Source organism: Plasmodium knowlesi (genome assembly GCF_000006355.2).
Source record: "Plasmodium knowlesi strain H genome assembly, chromosome: 12".
In the NCBI taxonomy this organism is placed as follows: Eukaryota; Apicomplexa; class Aconoidasida; order Haemosporida; family Plasmodiidae; genus Plasmodium; species Plasmodium knowlesi.
This window is the reverse complement of record NC_011913.2, coordinates 2,189,767-2,209,969: the sequence shown is the minus strand read 5'-3', so window position 1 is coordinate 2,209,969 and position 20,203 is coordinate 2,189,767. Positions and strand designations below refer to the sequence as shown.

The 20,203-nt window shown below is 36.0% G+C and overlaps 5 protein-coding genes across 5 annotated transcripts; 2 read left to right on the top strand and 3 right to left on the bottom strand.

The window, feature by feature from the left end:
- Positions 1 to 740: 740 nt before the first annotated feature.
- Positions 741 to 3,689, bottom strand: PKNH_1248900 (ABC transporter B family member 6, putative; the record flags this gene model as incomplete). Its single annotated transcript, XM_002259793.1, has 1 exon — positions 741 to 3,689. The coding sequence occupies one exon, from the start codon at positions 3,687 to 3,689 to the stop codon at positions 741 to 743; it is 2,949 nt and encodes a 982-aa protein (XP_002259829.1).
- A 1,641-nt stretch (positions 3,690 to 5,330) lies between these two features.
- PKNH_1248800 (U3 small nucleolar RNA-associated protein 15, putative) lies at positions 5,331 to 8,069 on the top strand (the record flags this gene model as incomplete). Its single annotated transcript, XM_002259792.1, has 8 exons — positions 5,331 to 5,495; positions 5,840 to 6,502; positions 6,650 to 6,735; positions 6,886 to 6,976; positions 7,157 to 7,248; positions 7,436 to 7,599; positions 7,732 to 7,799; positions 7,995 to 8,069. The coding sequence occupies 8 exons, from the start codon at positions 5,331 to 5,333 to the stop codon at positions 8,067 to 8,069; spliced, it is 1,404 nt and encodes a 467-aa protein (XP_002259828.1).
- A 639-nt stretch (positions 8,070 to 8,708) lies between these two features.
- Positions 8,709 to 10,514, bottom strand: PKNH_1248700 (conserved Plasmodium protein, unknown function; the record flags this gene model as incomplete). The annotated part of the gene is made up of 1 exon (XM_002259791.1): positions 8,709 to 10,514. The coding sequence occupies one exon, from the start codon at positions 10,512 to 10,514 to the stop codon at positions 8,709 to 8,711; it is 1,806 nt and encodes a 601-aa protein (XP_002259827.1).
- A 1,733-nt stretch (positions 10,515 to 12,247) lies between these two features.
- On the top strand, positions 12,248 to 16,732 carry PKNH_1248600 (conserved Plasmodium protein, unknown function; the record flags this gene model as incomplete). Its single annotated transcript, XM_002259790.1, has 1 exon — positions 12,248 to 16,732. One exon carries the CDS (start codon positions 12,248 to 12,250, stop codon positions 16,730 to 16,732), a length of 4,485 nt encoding a protein of 1,494 aa, XP_002259826.1.
- Positions 16,733 to 18,775: 2,043 nt separating this feature from the next.
- PKNH_1248500 (thioredoxin-related protein, putative) lies at positions 18,776 to 19,775 on the bottom strand (the record flags this gene model as incomplete). Its single annotated transcript, XM_002259789.1, has 2 exons — positions 18,776 to 19,269; positions 19,640 to 19,775. 2 exons carry the CDS (start codon positions 19,773 to 19,775, stop codon positions 18,776 to 18,778), a joined length of 630 nt encoding a protein of 209 aa, XP_002259825.1.
- Positions 19,776 to 20,203: the final 428 nt, after the last annotated feature.

Sequence of the window (20,203 nt, the reverse complement as noted above, 5' to 3'; positions counted from 1 at the left end):
AGATCCCCTCAACGTAGATGGGGATGGTGGAAAGACTGAGACAAGTCGAGGGGAAAAAAAAAACTACATCCCTGTGTATTTGTTACATGACGTCAGTGTCGTGTCGAGCTGTTTTTTTCGTTTGGCTGCGAAACCATTTTGTTCGCATTTTCCCAACCGTCTGTTTATATATTGACTCATTTGACTCATTCGACTTTTTTTTTTTTTTTTTTTTTTTTTTGTCTTTATTCATCTTCATTTGGTCAAAACCTCTTGGCGATAATTTCGTGAAGAGGTGGCCCTGGCTGGGCGAAAAAAAAAAAAAAAGATATGACAATAGAAAACGCGCAACAGTAAAATAATAATAATATTTGCACACATCACTAATAAGTTTTAACACAAAAAAAGGAGCAAAAAAGGAGCAAAGAAGGAGCAAAAAAGGAGCAAAGAAGGAGCAAAAAAGGAGCAAAGAAGGAGCAAAAAAGGAGCAAAGAAGGAGCAAAAAAGGAGCAAAGAAGGAGCAAAAAAGGAGCAAAGAAGGAGCAAAAAAGGAGCAAAGAAGGAGCAAAAAAGGAGCAAAGAAGGAGCAAAAAAGTGTTCGCAAAGAGGTGATCAAATGCGGGTAGGTACTTAAAAATTGTTAAGGTGTGGACAGTATTGATGATAGTGGGGAAGGACAAGCTAACGTGTTGAATGCAGTCAAAAGAGAGACATACACGTTTTATTTGCGAGGCGTGGTACTGCCTCTGTACACGCACCTATCAAAGTGACTGATTATTCTTTGAGTTGAAGAACTCCCGGTAGGAAGGATTTGCAGTCATCAACTCCTTGTGGTTGCCAACGAAGATATTATTTCCACTGAAGAAAATAATTTTGTCCATGAATTGTAGATTTTCCATCATGTGTGTAATAATAAAGGTGGTTTTTCCAAGGCATAATTTATGTAGCGCTTTTTCTATGGATTTTTTATTTTCATTGTCCAAATTGCTTGCATGCTCATCAAGGACGATAATTTTTGAATTTTTTAAAAAACATCTGGCTATGCAAATTCTTTGTTTTTCTCCAATGGATAATTTGGTACCTCTTTCCCCAACAAGAGTATCATACTGCTTATCCATTTGCAGAATTTTTTCATGTAATTCCGACTGGATGCAAGCATCAATCATTTGTTTATCTGTACATTGGAAATTCCCATACTTTATGTTGTACGAAATGGTGTTGTTGAATAGGATGGTGTCTTGTGGAACTACACTTATGTTCTTTCGTAACGTGTACAGATTAATGTTTTCGATATTTTTGTTATCAATGTATATATTTCCGCTATTTATATCGTAAAATTTGAGTAGCAATTTTATAAGGGTGCTTTTTCCAAGTCCACTTTTTCCTATGATGGCTACCTTTTCTCCGTTTTCAATGTTACATGTGAAATTTTGGAAGATATAATTATTTTCTTTTTGATTTATCTCGCTTTTAGATTCATCCCTTGTGGAGGTTAATGACATCGTTTGAACGCTCTCCCTAAGTGCATTCTTTAGGTTGTCCTTTATTTCGTCTTTCATGGGGGCAATTGGCTGCTCCTTTGCATTGAGCCAATTTTTTGGGAAGAAAAATCTATCTCTCATTGTTTTGAATAATCGTGATAATTTGGATATGCTTTTTGGAGGTACTTCATCTTGGTTATCTCCCCCACTTGTTCGAAAATCTGAGTCTTTACTTTCCTCCATGACGGGGTATTTAAAGGAGACATTTTCAAATTTGACATTTCCCGTTTTTATTTTTAATTTGTTGGAATAATCTGGTGACTGAATTTTCTTCACGAGAATTCTGATCATACATTCTATATCGACAAGGCTCAGTTTCGTTTCTCGGTAGATGGTGCCAAACATGTTCAGGGGCATAGCTAGCTGAAAAAGCAGTGTGTTTACCAGGATGAGGTAACTAAAAGGGAATACATCATTAGCAATGTTTATATAGGTTAGATAAAGGCACAGGAAAAGATTAAAATTTAAAATAATTTGCTGGCCAAAATTTAGGAGGGATAAAGATTTCTGAACATTGATAGCTTCCCTTTCATATTTCTTTTGCTCTTTTATAAATTTTTTCAATTCGTGCATTTCGTTTGTGTAGTATTTTACTTGTTCCACATTTTGGATTGAGTCTAGGAAAATATTAAAGGTATTTTGTTCTGACTTGTTCATAAATTTTCTGATGATGGTTCTTCTTTTGGTAACAAGGGTTGTAAAGACGATGTACAAAAACATATTAAAACAGGTAACTAGTGAAACACTGTAGTGTATTTTGTACGTTAATATGTAGAGGTATAAAAGGAATTCGATAATTATTGGAATGACTTGGAACACCAAAACGTTAAGAAGGTTAGTGATGCTTTTACAGCCCCTGTTAAAAATGAAGGATAACTCTCCATTTTTTTTGGAGAGTATATAACTCAGTTTTAAGTTGTGAATTTTATAAAAAAATAATTTACTTACATAGGTGGAAATTCTCTGACTTATTGTGTTGAAGACGCTGTTTCTCAATTCGTTTAAACTTGATGATAGAATACGTGAAAAGACATATGCCAGAAGTATCATTACACTTGAATTGTTTGATAATAAATTTCCATCCAACTGGGGATTCAAACTCTTTTCCAAATTAACATTTTCAATAAAGGATGACAAAAGAATTGGAGTATATATAATGGATATTTTGGAACATACCAAAAAAATGAAAGAAAAAAATATCTTCGTTTTCAACTCTTTATTTTTGTATATAAAATTTTTAAAAACGTAGACTAAGATTTTTATGTTAATATTTATTTTGCTATTTTTATTTGCATTTATTTTTTCCAGGTTGTTCAATATATTTTCCAGTTCTTTTATTTTTAGCTTTTCGTATTCTTCAGGGGGTTCGTCCGTTCTTCCCTCCGTTGGACTTTCACTCGCGGTATGATCATTCCTATAGGCACCCCATTCAGACTGGCTGCCCTCCTTCGAAGTGACTCGTTTCTTTTCACTTTCCTCCCCCACGTTCGTTCCAAACCATTTCACGGAAGCATAACGGTGTAGACACTTGTTTGCTATCCTTCTTTGGAGCGGGTAATACGTTGGATACACCACACCATTGCAGTTGGCATATGTCTGGGGGAGAAAAGCATCATGATGTCGCTCTTCATTTTTACCATTTCCTATGTTACGGTTAGATGTATGGGAGGAGTTGCTGTTCTGGGGAGTTGTCCGCTTTCGGGTGCTATGTGTGTAACTAAAATGGTGGTGCGCGTGATTTAGAGTTGGCCCATTTTTTAGGAGATACTTCTGGGAGGGATAAAATCTACGGTGGAGAGAATGCAGCGCAACATCAGTATAGCTTCTACTTTCAGGTAGCCCACGGAAGGGGTGTGTGCTCTCCTTAGCTACTTCATTACCCGTGGAGTTGTTTGCTTTTTTTATTTTTTTTATTTTACGTAACAAGTATGAGGAGATGATTCTTTTTAGAGAGCTCCGGGTTGGTTCATTCTGTGCGTTCTTTTTGCAGTTGTGATTTGTTTGGTGACTAGTTACGAACGTAGCGTAGAGGTGTTCTGCTATTTTTCGGGTTCTTCTCTCGTCTTCGCAACTGATGAGGTGTTTTTTTTTGTTTAAAGTTGAAACATGTTGACAAAAAAATTGTTGTGTTGGGCGTGCATTTTTCCTGAGGCATCTGTAACTTTGCATATTTCAGAGCTGTTTTTTTTTTTTTTTTTTGGTCCCTGTGGTTGGATGCATGTCCTTGGTGGTAGGGACACGGAGAAGAAGTTCCACCGTATGGACATATATATGTGCAAAGTGGCACACATGTACCACTCACACATGTGCAGAATGACTATGGAGATTCGTCCAAATGGTTTATCCGATGGCAATGTGCATGGGTAGGAAAAGTGTTCTTCTCTTTCTGCGCTCACCCTGAGGAGTGCGACTTGGTCTCCTTTACGAACTTTCCAAAGTTGGAAAAATGATTTAACCTGCTCTTCCTAGAAAGGACCACATAAAAGTGGCCTATTATTACTCACTACAATATGAGCAAACCGTTTCTCTATGCACTCCTTATCGTATGTGTAAGTGTAACATGGGGGGGGTGGGTATATATGGTCATCTGCATGGACGCTATTAAAACGAAAGAATTAGGCAAGAATTTTGTAAAACGAAAGAAGAATGGATAAAGGCAGGTTATTACGCAAGCTCCGCCTTCATGTCATGATCAAAAATGTAAGAAAAAAAGAATGGTATTTGTAACTTATGGTACGCACTTGGGCAAGAGGACAATAAAATGGGAAAGAAACATTTATTCGAGAAAAAGGCTACCCCCTTTTTTCTATATCATGAAGAAAAAAAGAAAAGAAAAAGAAATAATAACAAAATAAAATAAAGTAGAAGGAATATGAACATATGCAATCCTTCCCACCGTGCGTTCGCACAAATAATGTGCTGTCACTGCTGCAGGCCCTGGTGGCAAAACGTACAACGATGAGGAAGTGGAAAGAAAAATTCACGCAAGGGAAAAAAAAAAAAAAAAATGTATAACATACTACATATGCTTAGGCACACGTAAGGCATGTACATTTGCAAACATTTTCGAAAAGGGAAAAACAACGAAAAGTGCAAAATGGGTACAAAAAGGTTTCTACTTTTTTTTATGAAAAAAAAAAAAAAAAAAAATTCATGAATATTTCGCCTTTGTAGAAAAAAAAAAAAAAAAAAAAAAAAAAAAAAAAGTTATGAAAAAAATTCCCGCGGACGGATGCCACAATTTTTTTTAAAAATATTGCCAACATTGGTTGTTTTGTTTTTTTTTCAATCGAATCTTTTGAAGATGTGATACATAACCTCGCGCGTTTTATGCAGATAATTTATTGACGTTGTGGCATTTTTGGCGTAAAGTTCAGTTCCCGCATGGAGCGCCCTTTACATGTAGAAAGGTATATATTTTTTATTTTCTCGCCGTTTTCTTACCGACTTGTGGGTTAGATATTTTGGAAAAGGAAACGGAAGAAAAGAAAAGAAAGCTATCAAGAAAGGGAGCATGAGAAACAGACGTTTTTATTAGCGAACCCACGTTTTGATTGATATGCCTCTTTATACAAAAACATATATTCCTATTGTTCATAAAGATATCGTTATGCATACTTATATAAGTGAATGAGGAAAATGAGCGAAAGGACAAGGAAGTAGAGAAACCACTGTTCGGTAAATTTACCTGCCCAAAATTTACGCTACGGAATTCACTTTCTCTTAAAAAAAAAAAATAAAATAAGATACCTCTCAGAAGTAACACCAAAAAAAAAACAGAACTTCCTCTTCCCCCCTCCCAAAGAAAAAATGTCGTATTTCGAGCCGATAATATTAACCCATAAGAAAAGGAAGATCAAGGAAAGCAATAATTTCCTATTCGACTTTAAAGTTTTGAGCTCCGGAAATGACAAGGGATGTGTGAAGTCGATAAGCATTTGCAGCAAGTTCATTGCGATTGGTTGCAATAATGTGGTAAGGCATAGTGGGAGAGTTGATTGCGGGGGGGAGCTCCTCCTTACGCAATGTTGCAAGTAGGCCAATCTGCCTAGGATCGTCCTCACGGAAGAGAGAAACAAGAAAGCATGATGCACGTGCATATTAGCACATCACCATATAAGCATCCCCTCACGATTGAAGGGAACGCAGATGGGAGTGCACATTTGAGCTATATCTGTAGATGCATGTTTTGAGAGGAGACACGAAAAAAAAAAAATATTTTTATAAAAATTTTATCACCTTACCGATTCATCTTCACGAACGTTTTACGATATTTTATTTTATCTCCCTTTTTTTTTTACACCTGCCTCCTTCGTTAGGTCATCCTGAATAGCATAACGGGAGAGAGATTAGGTAAGAAGTACCAGTGCCAAGAAGGTATTACGAAATTGAAATTCAGAGATGAAGAGATGTTAGGAGTTGGATTAGAAAATGGGACCATAGATCTCGTCGGAATATTTTGCTTTGGAAGAATAAAAAGTTTGCGTGGACATAAATCAGCTATTAATGATTTAATTTTTAGCTCCAATTTTCAAACCTTATATTCTTGTTCTAGAGATTTTACGATAAAAATATGGAACATATGGGAAGGCATTTGTGAGCGTACCTTAGATTATCACATTGATAGTGTAACGAATATTTGTTTGTATACATTTGATGGAAGTGCAGGAGATGGTCCTCATTTAATAAGTTGCAGTTATGATGGTTATGTATATTTGTATAACATAAATTCGAAGAAAAAAATCAACCAGATAGAGTTAGACGAACCAGTTGATTGTTTAAATATTTTTCAAAATAATTATATTGTTTTATCTGTGAAAAATGTAATTAAATTTTACAAATTGCAGAATCTAGAATTTCTAAAAAATGTGATAATTTCCACCAAGACTTGTTTTTATTTGGGTAGTTTTAAACATTACCTTGTGGCGGCCAGTTTGGATTTGTCTATATATTTTTTGGATCCTTTCTACAAGGGCATGGAGGTAGGTGTATAATCCATATATATATATATATATATATATATATATATATATTTATGTTTTCCCTTGATGAGCACATGACGGAATAAATACATGGGTGGAAAATTTTTAATTCATGGAGATAATTTTATAATTGCCTCTTTTTTTCAGAAAATAAAAGTCGTGAGCATTGCGAATTTTTTGAGTGCCCCTAAATCGGTTGACTTTTCAAATGGAGTACTAGCCCTGGGAGAAATGTAAGTCTGCGGGTGGAATACTTATCTGTGCATTTTTGCGTATGTGCCTGTAATTGGATCCTCTTTTTTTTTTTTTTTTTTTTTGTGCCACTTCGTGTGCACAGAAATGGGCCTACTAAGGAACGCATATTTCCTCAACTTTCCACGCAGGAATGGGAAATGGCTTATCGAGGTGTACAATGAGAAAGCGAAGCAGAAAAAACGGAAGCGTAAGGACAGCGGTCCTTTGGTAGATATTCCGGTAAGCGTGTGATGAAAAGTTGACGCGGGAAAAAGAATAAAACAGAAAAAAAAAAAAAATACGAAACAATAGCAAGGGCAGCCAGATAGACAAAATTCCGTTGTCGCTAATTTGATCAATTTATTCCTCCCCCGCATATTAACACAACTTCACATTTTAAATATACTACCCTCATTTTAGGAGACGATTCATATCTTCACTAGCACGGAAATAAACAACTACTTAAAAAACTTCAGATATCATGATGCCCTCATGTTCGTGATAAAGACAAAGTAATAAAACATTCCTAGAAAGTACTTTGAAATATAATCCTAAGAGGAGGAAGCAAAGGGGGAAAAAAAAAAAAATGCTTACATGTGTGTGTGCAAGATTCTGTTCATTCGTAACCTTTCATGTGTTTTACTTCTTCACCCCATTTTGTTAATTTTTTTTTTTTTTTTTTTTCCTCCCATTGTGAAGCCCCGAATCAACGTTATCCCTGCTGGACTACTTTTCGAAACACAAAGTTATGATCCCCGCATGTCGAACATACTCTATCGAGGACACCATCAAAGTGTTAAACTTTTTCAGAAAAAGATTCGTAATGGACATTTTAATGTTTGAGTTTTTCTTTTCCTTTTTCTGTAAGTTGTCCCACTAAATGTAGGGAGAATATTTTTGCGCCTGTAAAAATTGATCAGCGCTTTTTTTTTTTTTTTTTTGCTCATTTAGTGCATATACATATTTATTTTTTTTTTTCCCTCTTTTTTTCGCAGATGTAAATAAGTGGATTGCCACTACAAGGAATCCCAAATTGTTGGACGAGCTGAACGTCTTGAGAAGGGTACAAAAAGGGAGAGCGTAGCCAAGTGGCTATACATTGTGTAAAGCTTTACATTGGGAGAGTGAGAAATTGGAATGTTCTATCCATTGAAGAGCGTTTGCTCCTTTTTGTATTTTCGTATTCCTTCCCCTTTTGCTTGCTTTCCCATTTTTTTATCATTTTCTCCTCCTTCTTTCTTTTTCCCCACCTGAACAGGGATTTGAGAACACGCAAAATTTTATGAAGTATTATCAGAATTTAAAAGACATCGCGGATTTTCTGAAGAGTTAAATGGATGTTTTTTTTGGACACATGAGTAACTGTGCCTCTGCACGGTTGTAACATTTTGAGCAATTGGCTTTGCCGTTACGGTGTTAGTCTTTGGTTTAGTCTCTTATGTGCTCTCTTTATTACTCATTTGCTTGTTTATTTGTTTGTTCGTTCGTTCGTTTGTTTAGTTTTTTTTTTTTTTTTTTTTTTTTTTTTTTTCATTTTGTGATTACAGCACAAATATCATTTGGGAAGGGCACATTTTATTAATTCGATGAAATGGAGCTCCTTTTTTCAGCGCCATGTTATGTTGTTTTCATTTTTTTTAATTACACTTGTGCGGTTTCTGGGGGTACGCCAGACCCACAATAAAATATAACGAATAAACGATAAACAATAAATGGTTAATCGTGTTTGTCTATCCAATTCAACGTGGATCAAATGAAGTTGTGAGAGGTGGTTTTTTTTTTTGTGAAAAGTATTTGTGCAAATATAGGCATATGGGGAATAGAGTACTCTCCCCCAAAAGTGAATATATGAAGTACAAATTTTTAGAAGGTTCCAAATGTGCATAATACAGTGACGCACAAGGTACCAAATAATTGGTAATGAAAAGGTGTTTGTGTGTGAAATAAAAAATTCCCTTTGCGGGTACCACTTCTAAGATACAGCTAGGGTTGATAAATTCTGTGCTGCCTCCTTCCCACGCAGACCACGTGGTGCGAACTTTCCGACTATCTTCCCTGCTCTCCTACCTCGAATTATTGCTCTGATGTAAATTAAATAAAAAAACTTACAATTGGTAAAGTCGTAGATGTAATTGTTTATATATTTTTGACGTGCACTGCTTGTAATTGTGTGTATCCATTTGTGAGCGTATTTTCCCTTTGGATTGATTTTCGCTTGATAAAGATAAAAAGACCGGGCAATTATTTTGTTAACTATCCTTTGGTAAAATACAAAATGGCTGAGACGGGGTGAATGGATCATACCTGTGCATACAGAATGGTCGAAATTATTCACATGTTCACAGAAATTTATTTTTCTTTTTAACAAATATTTGATGCACACCGTTTGATAGAAGGTGTGGAAGTAATTTTGGACATCTGTTTTTTTTAAAAAATTGAGGTAGGTTTGTGAACTTTCTGGGAACATAGAAATTGGGCAGAAGGAACAACTTGCTCGATCGTTTTTTTTAATTAATTTTTTAAAGTAGGTGATTGTGGGAGTTAACCCGAACAGCTTCACATAGAAGAGCATAACTAGGGGGTGCATAAAGTAGCCGTTCAGGTGTAGATTCTTAGTGAGGAGGAAGAAGAGTTGTTCGATATCCTTGTTCGAGAGGAAGAGATTATGCGCGGGGGAGTGAGTAGTCGCCGGGTTCGTATTTGCAGGGTTCGCATTTGCAGGGTTCGCATTTGCACGGTTCGTATTTGCAGGGTTCGTATTCGCAGGGTTCGTATTTGCTTCGTTAGCATTCGTTTCGTTTGCTGCTTCCCCCCAGACGCCTTGGTCGTCCTTTCCAAGCTGCGCGCAATTGTTGCCAAGGATAGCCAGAATTTTTAAAAAAATAAATTGGATTTTCTGTCCCGGCTGAAGGTAGACAAGTTGGTAGAAGGAATAAAGAAGGTCCCGTATCTTTACCGTTTTGGTTTGTTCTATTTTACTCTTATCTATTAGGGATAGAAATTCGGAGTTCCTCAAACTGCATGCATAGTTGGGTTTCAATGTCACGGAGAAATTGTTAATATGTGAATAAACCTTTCTCAACAGGGCGTCTAATATTTTGGAGCACTCGAACGTGTGGAACGAAGATGCTTTTCTTATAATGCAAATAAGAATTGACAAATCTTTTAAATTCTGTGTTTGGTTTACTATGTGCTGTATGAAGGTTTTTCTATTACTTAGAGGGATAATGGCGTGGTGGTGATAATTAACCTTTTGCTGTTGATTCGTGAGGCCTTTATTTTCCCTATCGTTTGACTGATAAAATTTATTTATGTACTTTAGACGTATCTCCTGTACATAGTTGGTGTCGAAGTTTAAAAGAATTTCGCACAAGTGTGTTAAAATTTTTTTTTTTTTCTTTTCATTTTGTTCTTGCTTCAGATGGAGTAGAGCTTTTTCTTGCGTCTTAATGTTGAGAACGCTGTACAGAAAAACTAATTTCGCCTTGTGATTAAATTTGAAATAATTAAAGAAAAAAATATCCAAAAAAGTGGGAACGGAAAATATGATGTTACCATTTCCTTTGTTAATATTTAAATGTGCTGACACTTTCCCCACATATTTATTTATATTTTCTCTATATGCGCCTTTCTCGTTCCTGTTTTTTCCATTCAGCTCATTGTATATATACAGGCGAGTTAAATTATCAGCATAGCTCTGTTCGTCGCAAAAAATGTGTAACTTTTTTCGAGCTACTGGTTTACAAATGCGTGATTTAAATCGGGAAAAATTGCTCATTGAAGGGAACGGGTGGGGGAAACACTCACTTGGGCAGGGGATTCCGGCATGTAGCAGTAGTGATAATTTAAAAAATACGGGTGGTTAGCATCATAGTCCAGTTGGCATGGTGAACGGTATAACGAATTTTTTCACATGCATGGGACGGACAAGAGTACATGTAATTAGCTACATTGTGGAAGGGGGGGGGGAAAAAAATTCAAGCCAGTTTGCTACTACATTATGCAGTTCTGTTTATATAAATTGTGACATAGGCAACATGCGTCTTTAAAGCGTTTGTTCGAAGCTGCTTCATAGATTTAATCCTAGTTACCTTTTTCTCATTTTTCTTCTTTTTTCCTTTTTTATCATTTATCATTTATCATTTATCATTTTTCTTTCTTTTTTTTTTTTTTTTTTTTTTTTTTTGTGGAAAAGTTAAAGTGCGATTATGCGGCTGTTATCCCTCTGCCTATTGCAGGGTCTGTATCATTTTGTATATCACCATCCTCCACGTTAAGTGAAGTATGCATAAAGGCGTACATAAATGAAGAAATCGTACCGAACCTGTGCAGAAGGACACATATATGTTTATAGGTATGCACATGTATATACAATCTTGTTTGCAACGTTTGATCCGCACGGCGATGAATTTTTCTCTTCCTCCCATGGGAAAAATATTTCCGCGAAAATGGTTTGAAGATAAATTGTTCTCAAATGCTCGAAGCGGCAATTGAAATAGCAGTGCACGAGAAGGGGAATTGTAAGCATGCCTCATGTGCCGCTTAAATTATGGCAAATGTGTTTCGTTTCTCCTTCTGTGCGTTCTGAAATAATTTCCCCTCCCTTTTTGTAATTTAAAATGTTTGTTTCCTCCCCACCCCACCCCCCCTTTATCTTTTTTTCCATTTTGAAAATTGGCAAAAAAGCTTGACCCAATATTTTTACGTTTCGCATATATATATGTATATGTATATATGTATATGTACATATGTATATGCATATATATGTGCTTATGCGCTTGTGCTTGGGCCTCAGCTTAGGCACATGTTTATGTATTTTTCTCTCGCGACGAGGAAAAAAAGGCCAAGGGGAACCTCTGGGGGAGCTCGTTTTGGGGGAAAACGCCTTGGCGTGAGAAAAATGCGCCTTGACCAGGAGAAGCGTAAGAGAAGAACGAAAAACGTGTGAGAAGCATTTTGGAAAGCCTTTTAATTTCTTCCTCCGATTGTCAAAAAAATAAAATAAAATAAAATGCCGATTTATTTGTGGCGCCTTTTCAAATATCCCTGTTAGCCTTTTTTTTTTTTTTTTTATACATTAAAGCCTTTGTGCAGAAGTAGTTTGTTGTCCCATTGTGCGTTTTTTAAAGGGATGTATACTTGAGCCTTGTCATAATGAAAGTAGTGAATATAATTAGGAAGGTTTTTTTTTGCATTTTTTTTTTTTTTTTTTCCTTCCCTTCTTGTACTTTTCCAAGTGAGAACCAGATAAACGTATTGGTGCTTACGTGGGAGAAACGGCAAAGGTGGCTTGAAGGGACGAGCGAAGTCGTCTAGGCCGTGTAAACATGCGGAAAGGTGAAAAAAAGGAGGTTGAAAAAAAAGGGATAAAAAAAAGAGGTTACAAGAAAAGGGGAAGAAGAAGAGGTTAAAAAAAAGGGGAAAGGTAAAGAGAAGAAAAATTTCGAGAAAACATAATCGAGCGGTGGAATTGCGAATTGGACAGAGCGCAACCAGGAGGAAGAAGACAAAATGAACGACTTCAGTGAGGAGTACGATTTTATGCAAAGAATACATAAAATCGATGGACAAGGGAAGAATGACTATACATTGAAGGAGGGGATTAAGAAGAAAGACGAGGAAGGGCATTTTGGAAGAGAAAAATTGGAAAAAGATTTTTATTTAAAAAGTAAATATGACAAGTACAGTAGCACACTAAGCGGTTTCGAGAAGGATGATAAATTTTTATACATGAACAGATTAAAAAATGAAAACGAGAAGGATATGAAGAAGCGAGAGAGCAGCTCGAACCGCAGTAGCATTAACGAGTTAGCCAAGGTTAACGAAGTGGTTTATTACATTCACGCGAATAAAAAAAATGTGTATGAATATATAACTAATCAAACAGATTTAGAGAATACGTATTATCAGATAGAGGAAAAGCCACGTAATATATCAGGAAATTTGGTGAAAGAAAATGAAGAATATGTGTACTTAAACGATAATGCCTATTACAAATTTAAGATAATGAAAGATGATAAGGAGGATGAGGAAGGAGAGAAAGGGATTGGGGAAGCGAATGAAAAATTAAAGTACACATTAGATGGAAGTAAGAATGTGATAATCGAAAATATGATTGAGTCAGACAATATGTTGTTACACCTGTGTAACACTTTTTTTTCCGTTAAAGATTGGGTGAAAAATATCTTGATATTTTTAAGTAAAATTTTTCACTTTAATTTTTTGGACTACACATACATAAAGAATTACTCATTGACAAATTATTTCGATAAAAATGTGAAGGATTATATGAAATATTTGAAGAAGAACGAAGACTTAAGATTAATAAATAATGATTTTCTTGCGAGGAGAAAATACATTCCTCCGTATTTCGTGTACAATTGCGTTGACTGCAATTATAATACCAATGACAATGGAATAATAATCTTGTCATCCATTCTTCCATTCATTCATAGATTCGACTATGATTACAAATTGCGGCAAATGAGAACGAAGGAGGAGGAGTTGGATAACATACTGAATAGTGAAAAGGGGAGGAAAGGAGGTGGAGATGGAGGAATTGGTAGCCGATTGCTAGATTCGATTAGACGCATTAGGAACTTCTTCTTCGGCAATTTATTTGAAGAGAATTCTTCTGGAAATAATGTGGGTGGTGGATATGGAGATGGAGGCACTGCGGCAAGCAACAACACGAGTGAATACACGGAATTTTTAAAAAAGTTCGAAAATAGCATAAACGAGGAAGGGGAATTAATTCAAGATATTTTATTTTCTGGAAAGGCACAAATGATATTTATTAATTTTAAGCAGATAGAAAACAATTTCAACAATGTCATCGGTAATGTAGAAATAAAGAACGAGAGAGTTCAAGTGAGCAATTTAATCCTTGGTTATGAAAAAAGAGAGCATATAAAATATACGGATATATTAATTTCTAACATTTTAAAAAATATCAAAAAGAAATATCCTGATATGGTTATCAATGATGAAAATCCAAGGCAGTTCATTTATGAAGAGAATGAATTTTCAGATAAATATGCTCCAAATGGAGAGGAAAACTTTCATCATGATTACTCCCCTTTGAGTAATAAAGACGGTGAGGCGACGATGACTGATAGTGTAGACATGCATATGAAGAAGGAACACTACATGTTGTCAGACTTGAAGGAGTATGTGTACAATGCCCCTTCGCATTTGATGAAAGACAAAAGAAACAATTGTGAGTATGTAACATGTGTGTGCTTTGATAACAATTCAAATAATTGTAATTTGATAAATAATTTTGTTCTAGGTTACAATACTGGAAAAGTGGAATACATTTATGGGAAGATCGTATACAGTAATATAAGTCATTGCGATTTGTTGATAGATTATTACTCCAAGAAGAATAAGAAATTTTCATACGAATTGAGCAAGAGGATTTTTCTAAACGGCGCGGTGATAAAAGTTGCCTTTGCGCCGAACGGTTTTTTTTGTCTAGTGTTAACAAGTAAAACGTTATACATTTGCAATTTTTTTTATTTCTCCATTTATGAGATTCCGAATATTTGTTTTAAGTCGCATTTTGTGAATTTCCTCTGGATAAATAATAATAGTTACTCCGTTTTTACTGATAATGGGAATGTGTACTTGTACGAGAAGAGTTTAAAGAATGATGGGGTGAATAGTTTCTCCCTGATGAAGACATTTTGCGTGCAGCAGCCCATTTATTTGAACTCCATTTGTGAGTACCATTTGTATAGCAACTGCATCTACCTGTACACGGGCGAAATAGAGAAAAGAAGGAGGAGTAAAAATGGCAGCCATCATTTGTTCAAGAAGAAGAAGAAGAGGAATAAACATATGAGTGATTACTTTTACAAATACGATTGCAATTTTGTTATTATCGACTTGAATGCAGATGTGTGGAGAGGTGTTAGCGGTTGTGGAGAAGGAGGGATTAGCGCACGAGTAAATGAAGATGGCTTGATCGGTGGAGTCAACCTACTAAAGGATAATATGTCTGACCTAGAAAACAATATGAAGCAAATAAAAATATTGGAGAGATTGATAGAGAATGGAAATAACTTAGATGAAGAAGATGTGAACCTTGAAAACATGTTGCACATTAACATAAAGGATTTTAACAATTACATTTCGACGATTAAGGATGGCAATAACCATTTATATTCTGGTGAAAGTGGAGAGGAAGCGAACATGGTGAGGAGAGACAATTCTAAAGGGGAATTCTCCATGAAAAAACTGTTAATAAATTACATAAAAGATGTAAAGAAGCATTTGTACAATTTGAAGGATGAAAATATTATTAACATTTTATTGCCGAGGTATTACAGCACAGGGGATGATTACAGTCACCGAAATTTTTTGAACATTCGATTTTTTACCATCGAGAAGTCGGACAATAAGCATCTCATAGCGTTGGATACTGAAACGGATTATGTGTATATTTACAAGATAAGGAAAAATGTGTACCTAGACGATGAGGCGTTGGAAATGTTAAAGAATAATCCTTACAGCGTTAATAATAACCCACTACACATGTTCTACGCGAACTACTTGAAGAGGGAATCGTGCCTAAAGGAAGAGTGGAAAATTTACAATGATTATATTTATGTAAATACAAAGAAGATGAAGAAGTACATCAAGTACAACTTGCTTTACATAATTAAGAATCACAAGAAGATGTTTTTTCCCCTGCATGTGTACGTTATAAACACCAAGTTTAATGAAAGCGAATATTTTTTATTCATTAAATGGGCAACTATCAAGAACACATTTATATATGCTTCGTACAGTTCTCTTAACAGAGTAACCAAGATGAAGGAATACTTCCGGAAGGACGATGAGAAGCTACTTAAGGTGTTAGAACATCCAAAGAACATTTTTCTATACAACATTAATGATAAAGGTGGCGATTTGCCGTACTTGCCTAGATTGAACGGATTTGGTCATCCTCCTCACCTCTTGGATCCAAGGGGTAAATTCATAGGGAAGGAACATCTCGCTGAGAATGTAATCCATGGAAATGGGGCGCTTGGGATGAATAACCATTTGCTGTATAATAAGGGCAGAATCCATGAATATAGGGACAACGTAGGAAACCCCATCAAGGGATTCAACCCTTACACTGGGAATAATGAAGATTATTTGAATAAAACTCCTTTGAAAAATGTAGGCAGAAATTTTTACACCTCTCCCATTGATCAGATGAGTGCAAATATGGCTTACCCGTTTAAAGGGGGCCCTAAGTATAGCGACAAGGACATGTACACTGATTATTATATGAACAGCTCGGTTAAGGAACCAGATTACGGGAATTTCTCTAACTACGGCGACTACCTAAATGAGAGCACCAGAAAGCAGAACGAGTCCGATAAAAAGTGGTCCTACTTGAGGAAAATAAATATTTTTAATAAAAAGGATGAGGATATAAATGAAAACAGCTATATGAACACGAGACACACGTACAATCATCATGCGGATTCGAAACACATGCAACAACATACAGGTGGTGGTCATATGTTAAACTTGGATAATGATGATCCCATTTTAGGGGATATGAAGAAAGGGAATTTTTATTCGTCACCTGAACGGTTCAGGTATAAGAGATTACATGATCCAGCGGATAGCTCCAAAATATTGAATGACGATCACACGAACATGAGCGATTTTTACTACAGGCATAATGCAGGTAGGTACCATTCTAACAGTATTGGTAGTGATAATTACGACCCATATGCTCTAAAAAACGATATGTATAATTACCGAAATATGAACATGGATTTAAATGGCAACAGTGCTACACATAATGTGAACGCGCATGGTGACATGTATCGAGGGCCTAACGATGGGAGTTACTTCGCCAGTGACGTAGACAAGTCTACGGGCGGCAAGGGGAGGAACGTATACAGCAACAGGGATATCAACGATGTGAATCCAGTGTACAGTGACAAGGAGTACAGAAACAGGTATAAGAACTTTCAGTTCGAACGATAGCTATTCTGGAAGTATGCGTAAATATATATATATATATATATGTATATATATATATATATATATATATATATGACGATATGGGGATGTGGACTTAGGTTCACCGTGGCGCAGAGGGCACATTGTATGTACTGCTCAGGTAGGTGGGTATGCGAATTTCCCACTCGCCCCCTATACGCTTTGTTCTGCTTGACATATACCGCTGTGAAGATTATTGACTCTCCAGAAGGGGGGATGAAACCCCAATCCTTCATATGAATCACCTTGAAGACCGAAGCCAACAGACTATATATATATATATATATATAGCACACCCGTAGTTATCATTATCGCCATTAGTATAGCCCCGCTTTTGGCTATTTAATTTTACCTCTTTTTTTTTTTTAATTACGACATTTAGGGATAACGGAACAGTGTTTTCCGAAGTTGCAGCCAAACGCATGTGTACTTAATAATACGCATCTGCGCGGAGGCACTTGTTCTTCCCCTTGCTACAAAGCAGAGATTAAAGGGGCCTACCTGACTAATGGAACCTGTTATTTTATGAATATGTTTGCGTATTTTTTTTTTTTTTTTCTTGTTATTAATGCAAGCGTGCACATGGCGAGTTGACCATCTACCACGCTGATCACCTAGGAACACTCGCACAGGCGTATACGCAAGAGGACTTGTATGTGAGATGCTGGAATGGCACCACACTGCGAAGTTCCCGTCTTCTTCTCCTTTTAAACCTTTTCCAAATATTTGAAACCCCTTGCATACAAAGCGTTTATTAGGCCTTTTTCGAAGAAGCCTCAAAGTGGAAGCTTGCTTTGGAAGGTGCCCTTGTGCAGGAGCATAAAATATGCACACGTGTATGTCTGCACGTATTTATACATATTTGAACTCGCCTTTTTTTGTGAAGAAGGCAAAAGTCGAATAAAAATATTTTTAGTGGCATCTCCTTGGCCTCATTTGGCTCCGTCACGGAGCAACTTAACCGCAAATGTAAAAGGGATAAAGCCCTTTTTCTGGCATGAAGGATTAGTAGTTTTTGAAGGAAAGGGGAAAAAATGGAAGCATTAAAGTATTAAAGTTTATTTTATGATATCCTAATGAAAACATAATAACCAATGTGTGCGTAAAGATATGCTATCTTCAATGTTAAATATTTTTACACGATTATTGGAAAAAGATGAAACAGAAGGGGTGGGAAACCATGAACAATGTACAGAGCATAATGTATAGTGCATAATGTATAGTGCATAGTGTATAGTGTATAGTGTATAGTGCATAATGTATAGTGTATAGTGTATAGTATATAATGCATAATGTATAGTGTATAGTATATAGTGTATAGTGCATAATGTATAGTATATAGTGTATAGTATATAATGCATAATGCATAATGATTAGGGGAGACGGGGTGGGGGTGCTTTAAAATTCTGCCGTTATACATTAAAAAGGGGGTGAAGTATTTTTAATTTTACTATTCTGATAAATATTTGTGAGCTCCATTTGTAGGTATGGCATATGAGGAGGGAGGGGAGGTTAATTGGCTGAACAAGGTAGACGCGTTTGAGATGATGGAAGTGGCAGATGTAACTGCAGGGGAGCAGATCATACACAAGTGAAGTGCCTAATCAATGTGCATAATAAAGTGTGGGATGTGAAAAAAAAATATATATATATATATACACACATATACATATATACACATTTACGCGCACACGTCTGTACACATGTGAACACGTTAAGCACACGCGATAACGCAAAACAACTGTTGGTCCTGTTCTCAGTTTTACAGAATATCTTTACACGCTGACTGCCCCTAAACAATTTCGGGGAGACAAAAGGAAGATTTTTTACAATCTTCTAATCGCACGTACATGCGGGTATACATGCGGGTATACATGCGGGTATACAAGCGAGTATATATGCGTGTATTAAAAATGATTACACTTTTTTTTTTTTTTTTTTTTTTCCGAATATGGCTTTGTCTAGTATTCCTTCATTTTCATGATAAATTATATGGATATGCAAATCGGGTAGCTTCACTTGTCCAGCCTAATTTTTCTTTTTGGAGTTTTTATCTGGTGAACCTTTGGTGCAGCAACAAAATTTGCATAAAATAAATGATGTAATGAATCCCACTAAAAATGACACAACAATAATAGCCATGAGTGACGGGAAGGCATACTTGTAGATTCTATCAATATTTGAAAATGTTTCATTTGCCATGTCTTTGAGAACATCCAAATAGCTCAGGGGTTTAGGTGGGTCTGAGGACTTTACACTTTTGTATGTTTCGTGCACGAACATTTTGAAGGCTTCTAATGATCTATCATGGTTTTTATAATCGTACATTTTTCCATTTTTAAAATATATGATGGTTGGAAATCCTTCAATTTTAAATCTCTTCCTTGTCTTTGAATTTGTGGTGACATCAATTTTAGCAACATTTACAGTTCCCTTCAACTCTGCGGCCAGCTGTGTCCATGTCTTCGTCATGGCTTTACAGTGTGAGCACCAGGGAGCGTAAAACTTAATGAACCATGATCCTGTAAAAGGGAGAAGAAAAGATATGGACATACGGTTATTCTGATTGGGGGGGTGGCATAAAAACGTGAAAAGGCGCACATTGCAATAAAAAAAAAAAAAAGGAAGGGGATATTAACTTTCGGCAGCACATTGTTCGACTCACACAACATAGAAAACCCCTCAAATTGGTTGCACACATCGTGTGGTAACAACAGGATCAGGTAGTGTGGGTGGAATATAATAGCAACAGAACGGATGCAACGAAAGGACACGCAATATTGCGTTCCGTTCTGCTTGTTTTCCTCGTTCATCTTCCCTTTGGAGCCTCCCTCAAAAGAAGGCGCACAAGTAAATTTCATGCGAAGATTTTCGAGAGGTATTATATATTACCTGTGGTATTCCCCGTTGATATCTGCGTCAAATGTTCAAAGTTCGTGTCATTCAATTCGATTACATCTTGAGCGTAGCATATTTTCAAAATTGTTAAAATGAGTAAGAATACCAAACTTTTTGTAATTTTTGCCATCTTAGAATTTTTACAAAGTGGTAATTCGTCGAGGGGGGGGGGGGGGATATTCAAATAAAAAAAATGGCCTGGGCATATATATACATATAAACGTGCGTGCGTACATATAAATATGTAGCCTCAAAGTAGTATTTGCTATATGTGTGTTCTTTTTCTGTTCTTGAAAAGGTACGTGACGCAGTTTGTAAGGAAAAAATATATAAAATGAAGCAAAAAAATAAAATAAAATAAAAATAAATAAAATAAAATAATGAAACAACAAAGTGTGGCAAAGTATCGAAGCTCACGGAAAAATATTCTAGAGCATTAAGTTGATATTAAACTCCACTTAATATATTACGCTTGGGGAGGGGGAAAAAAAAAATCTTGATAATTTTGGCGCGCTTTTTATATACATATAAAACATATACTGTACCGCTTAATCATTG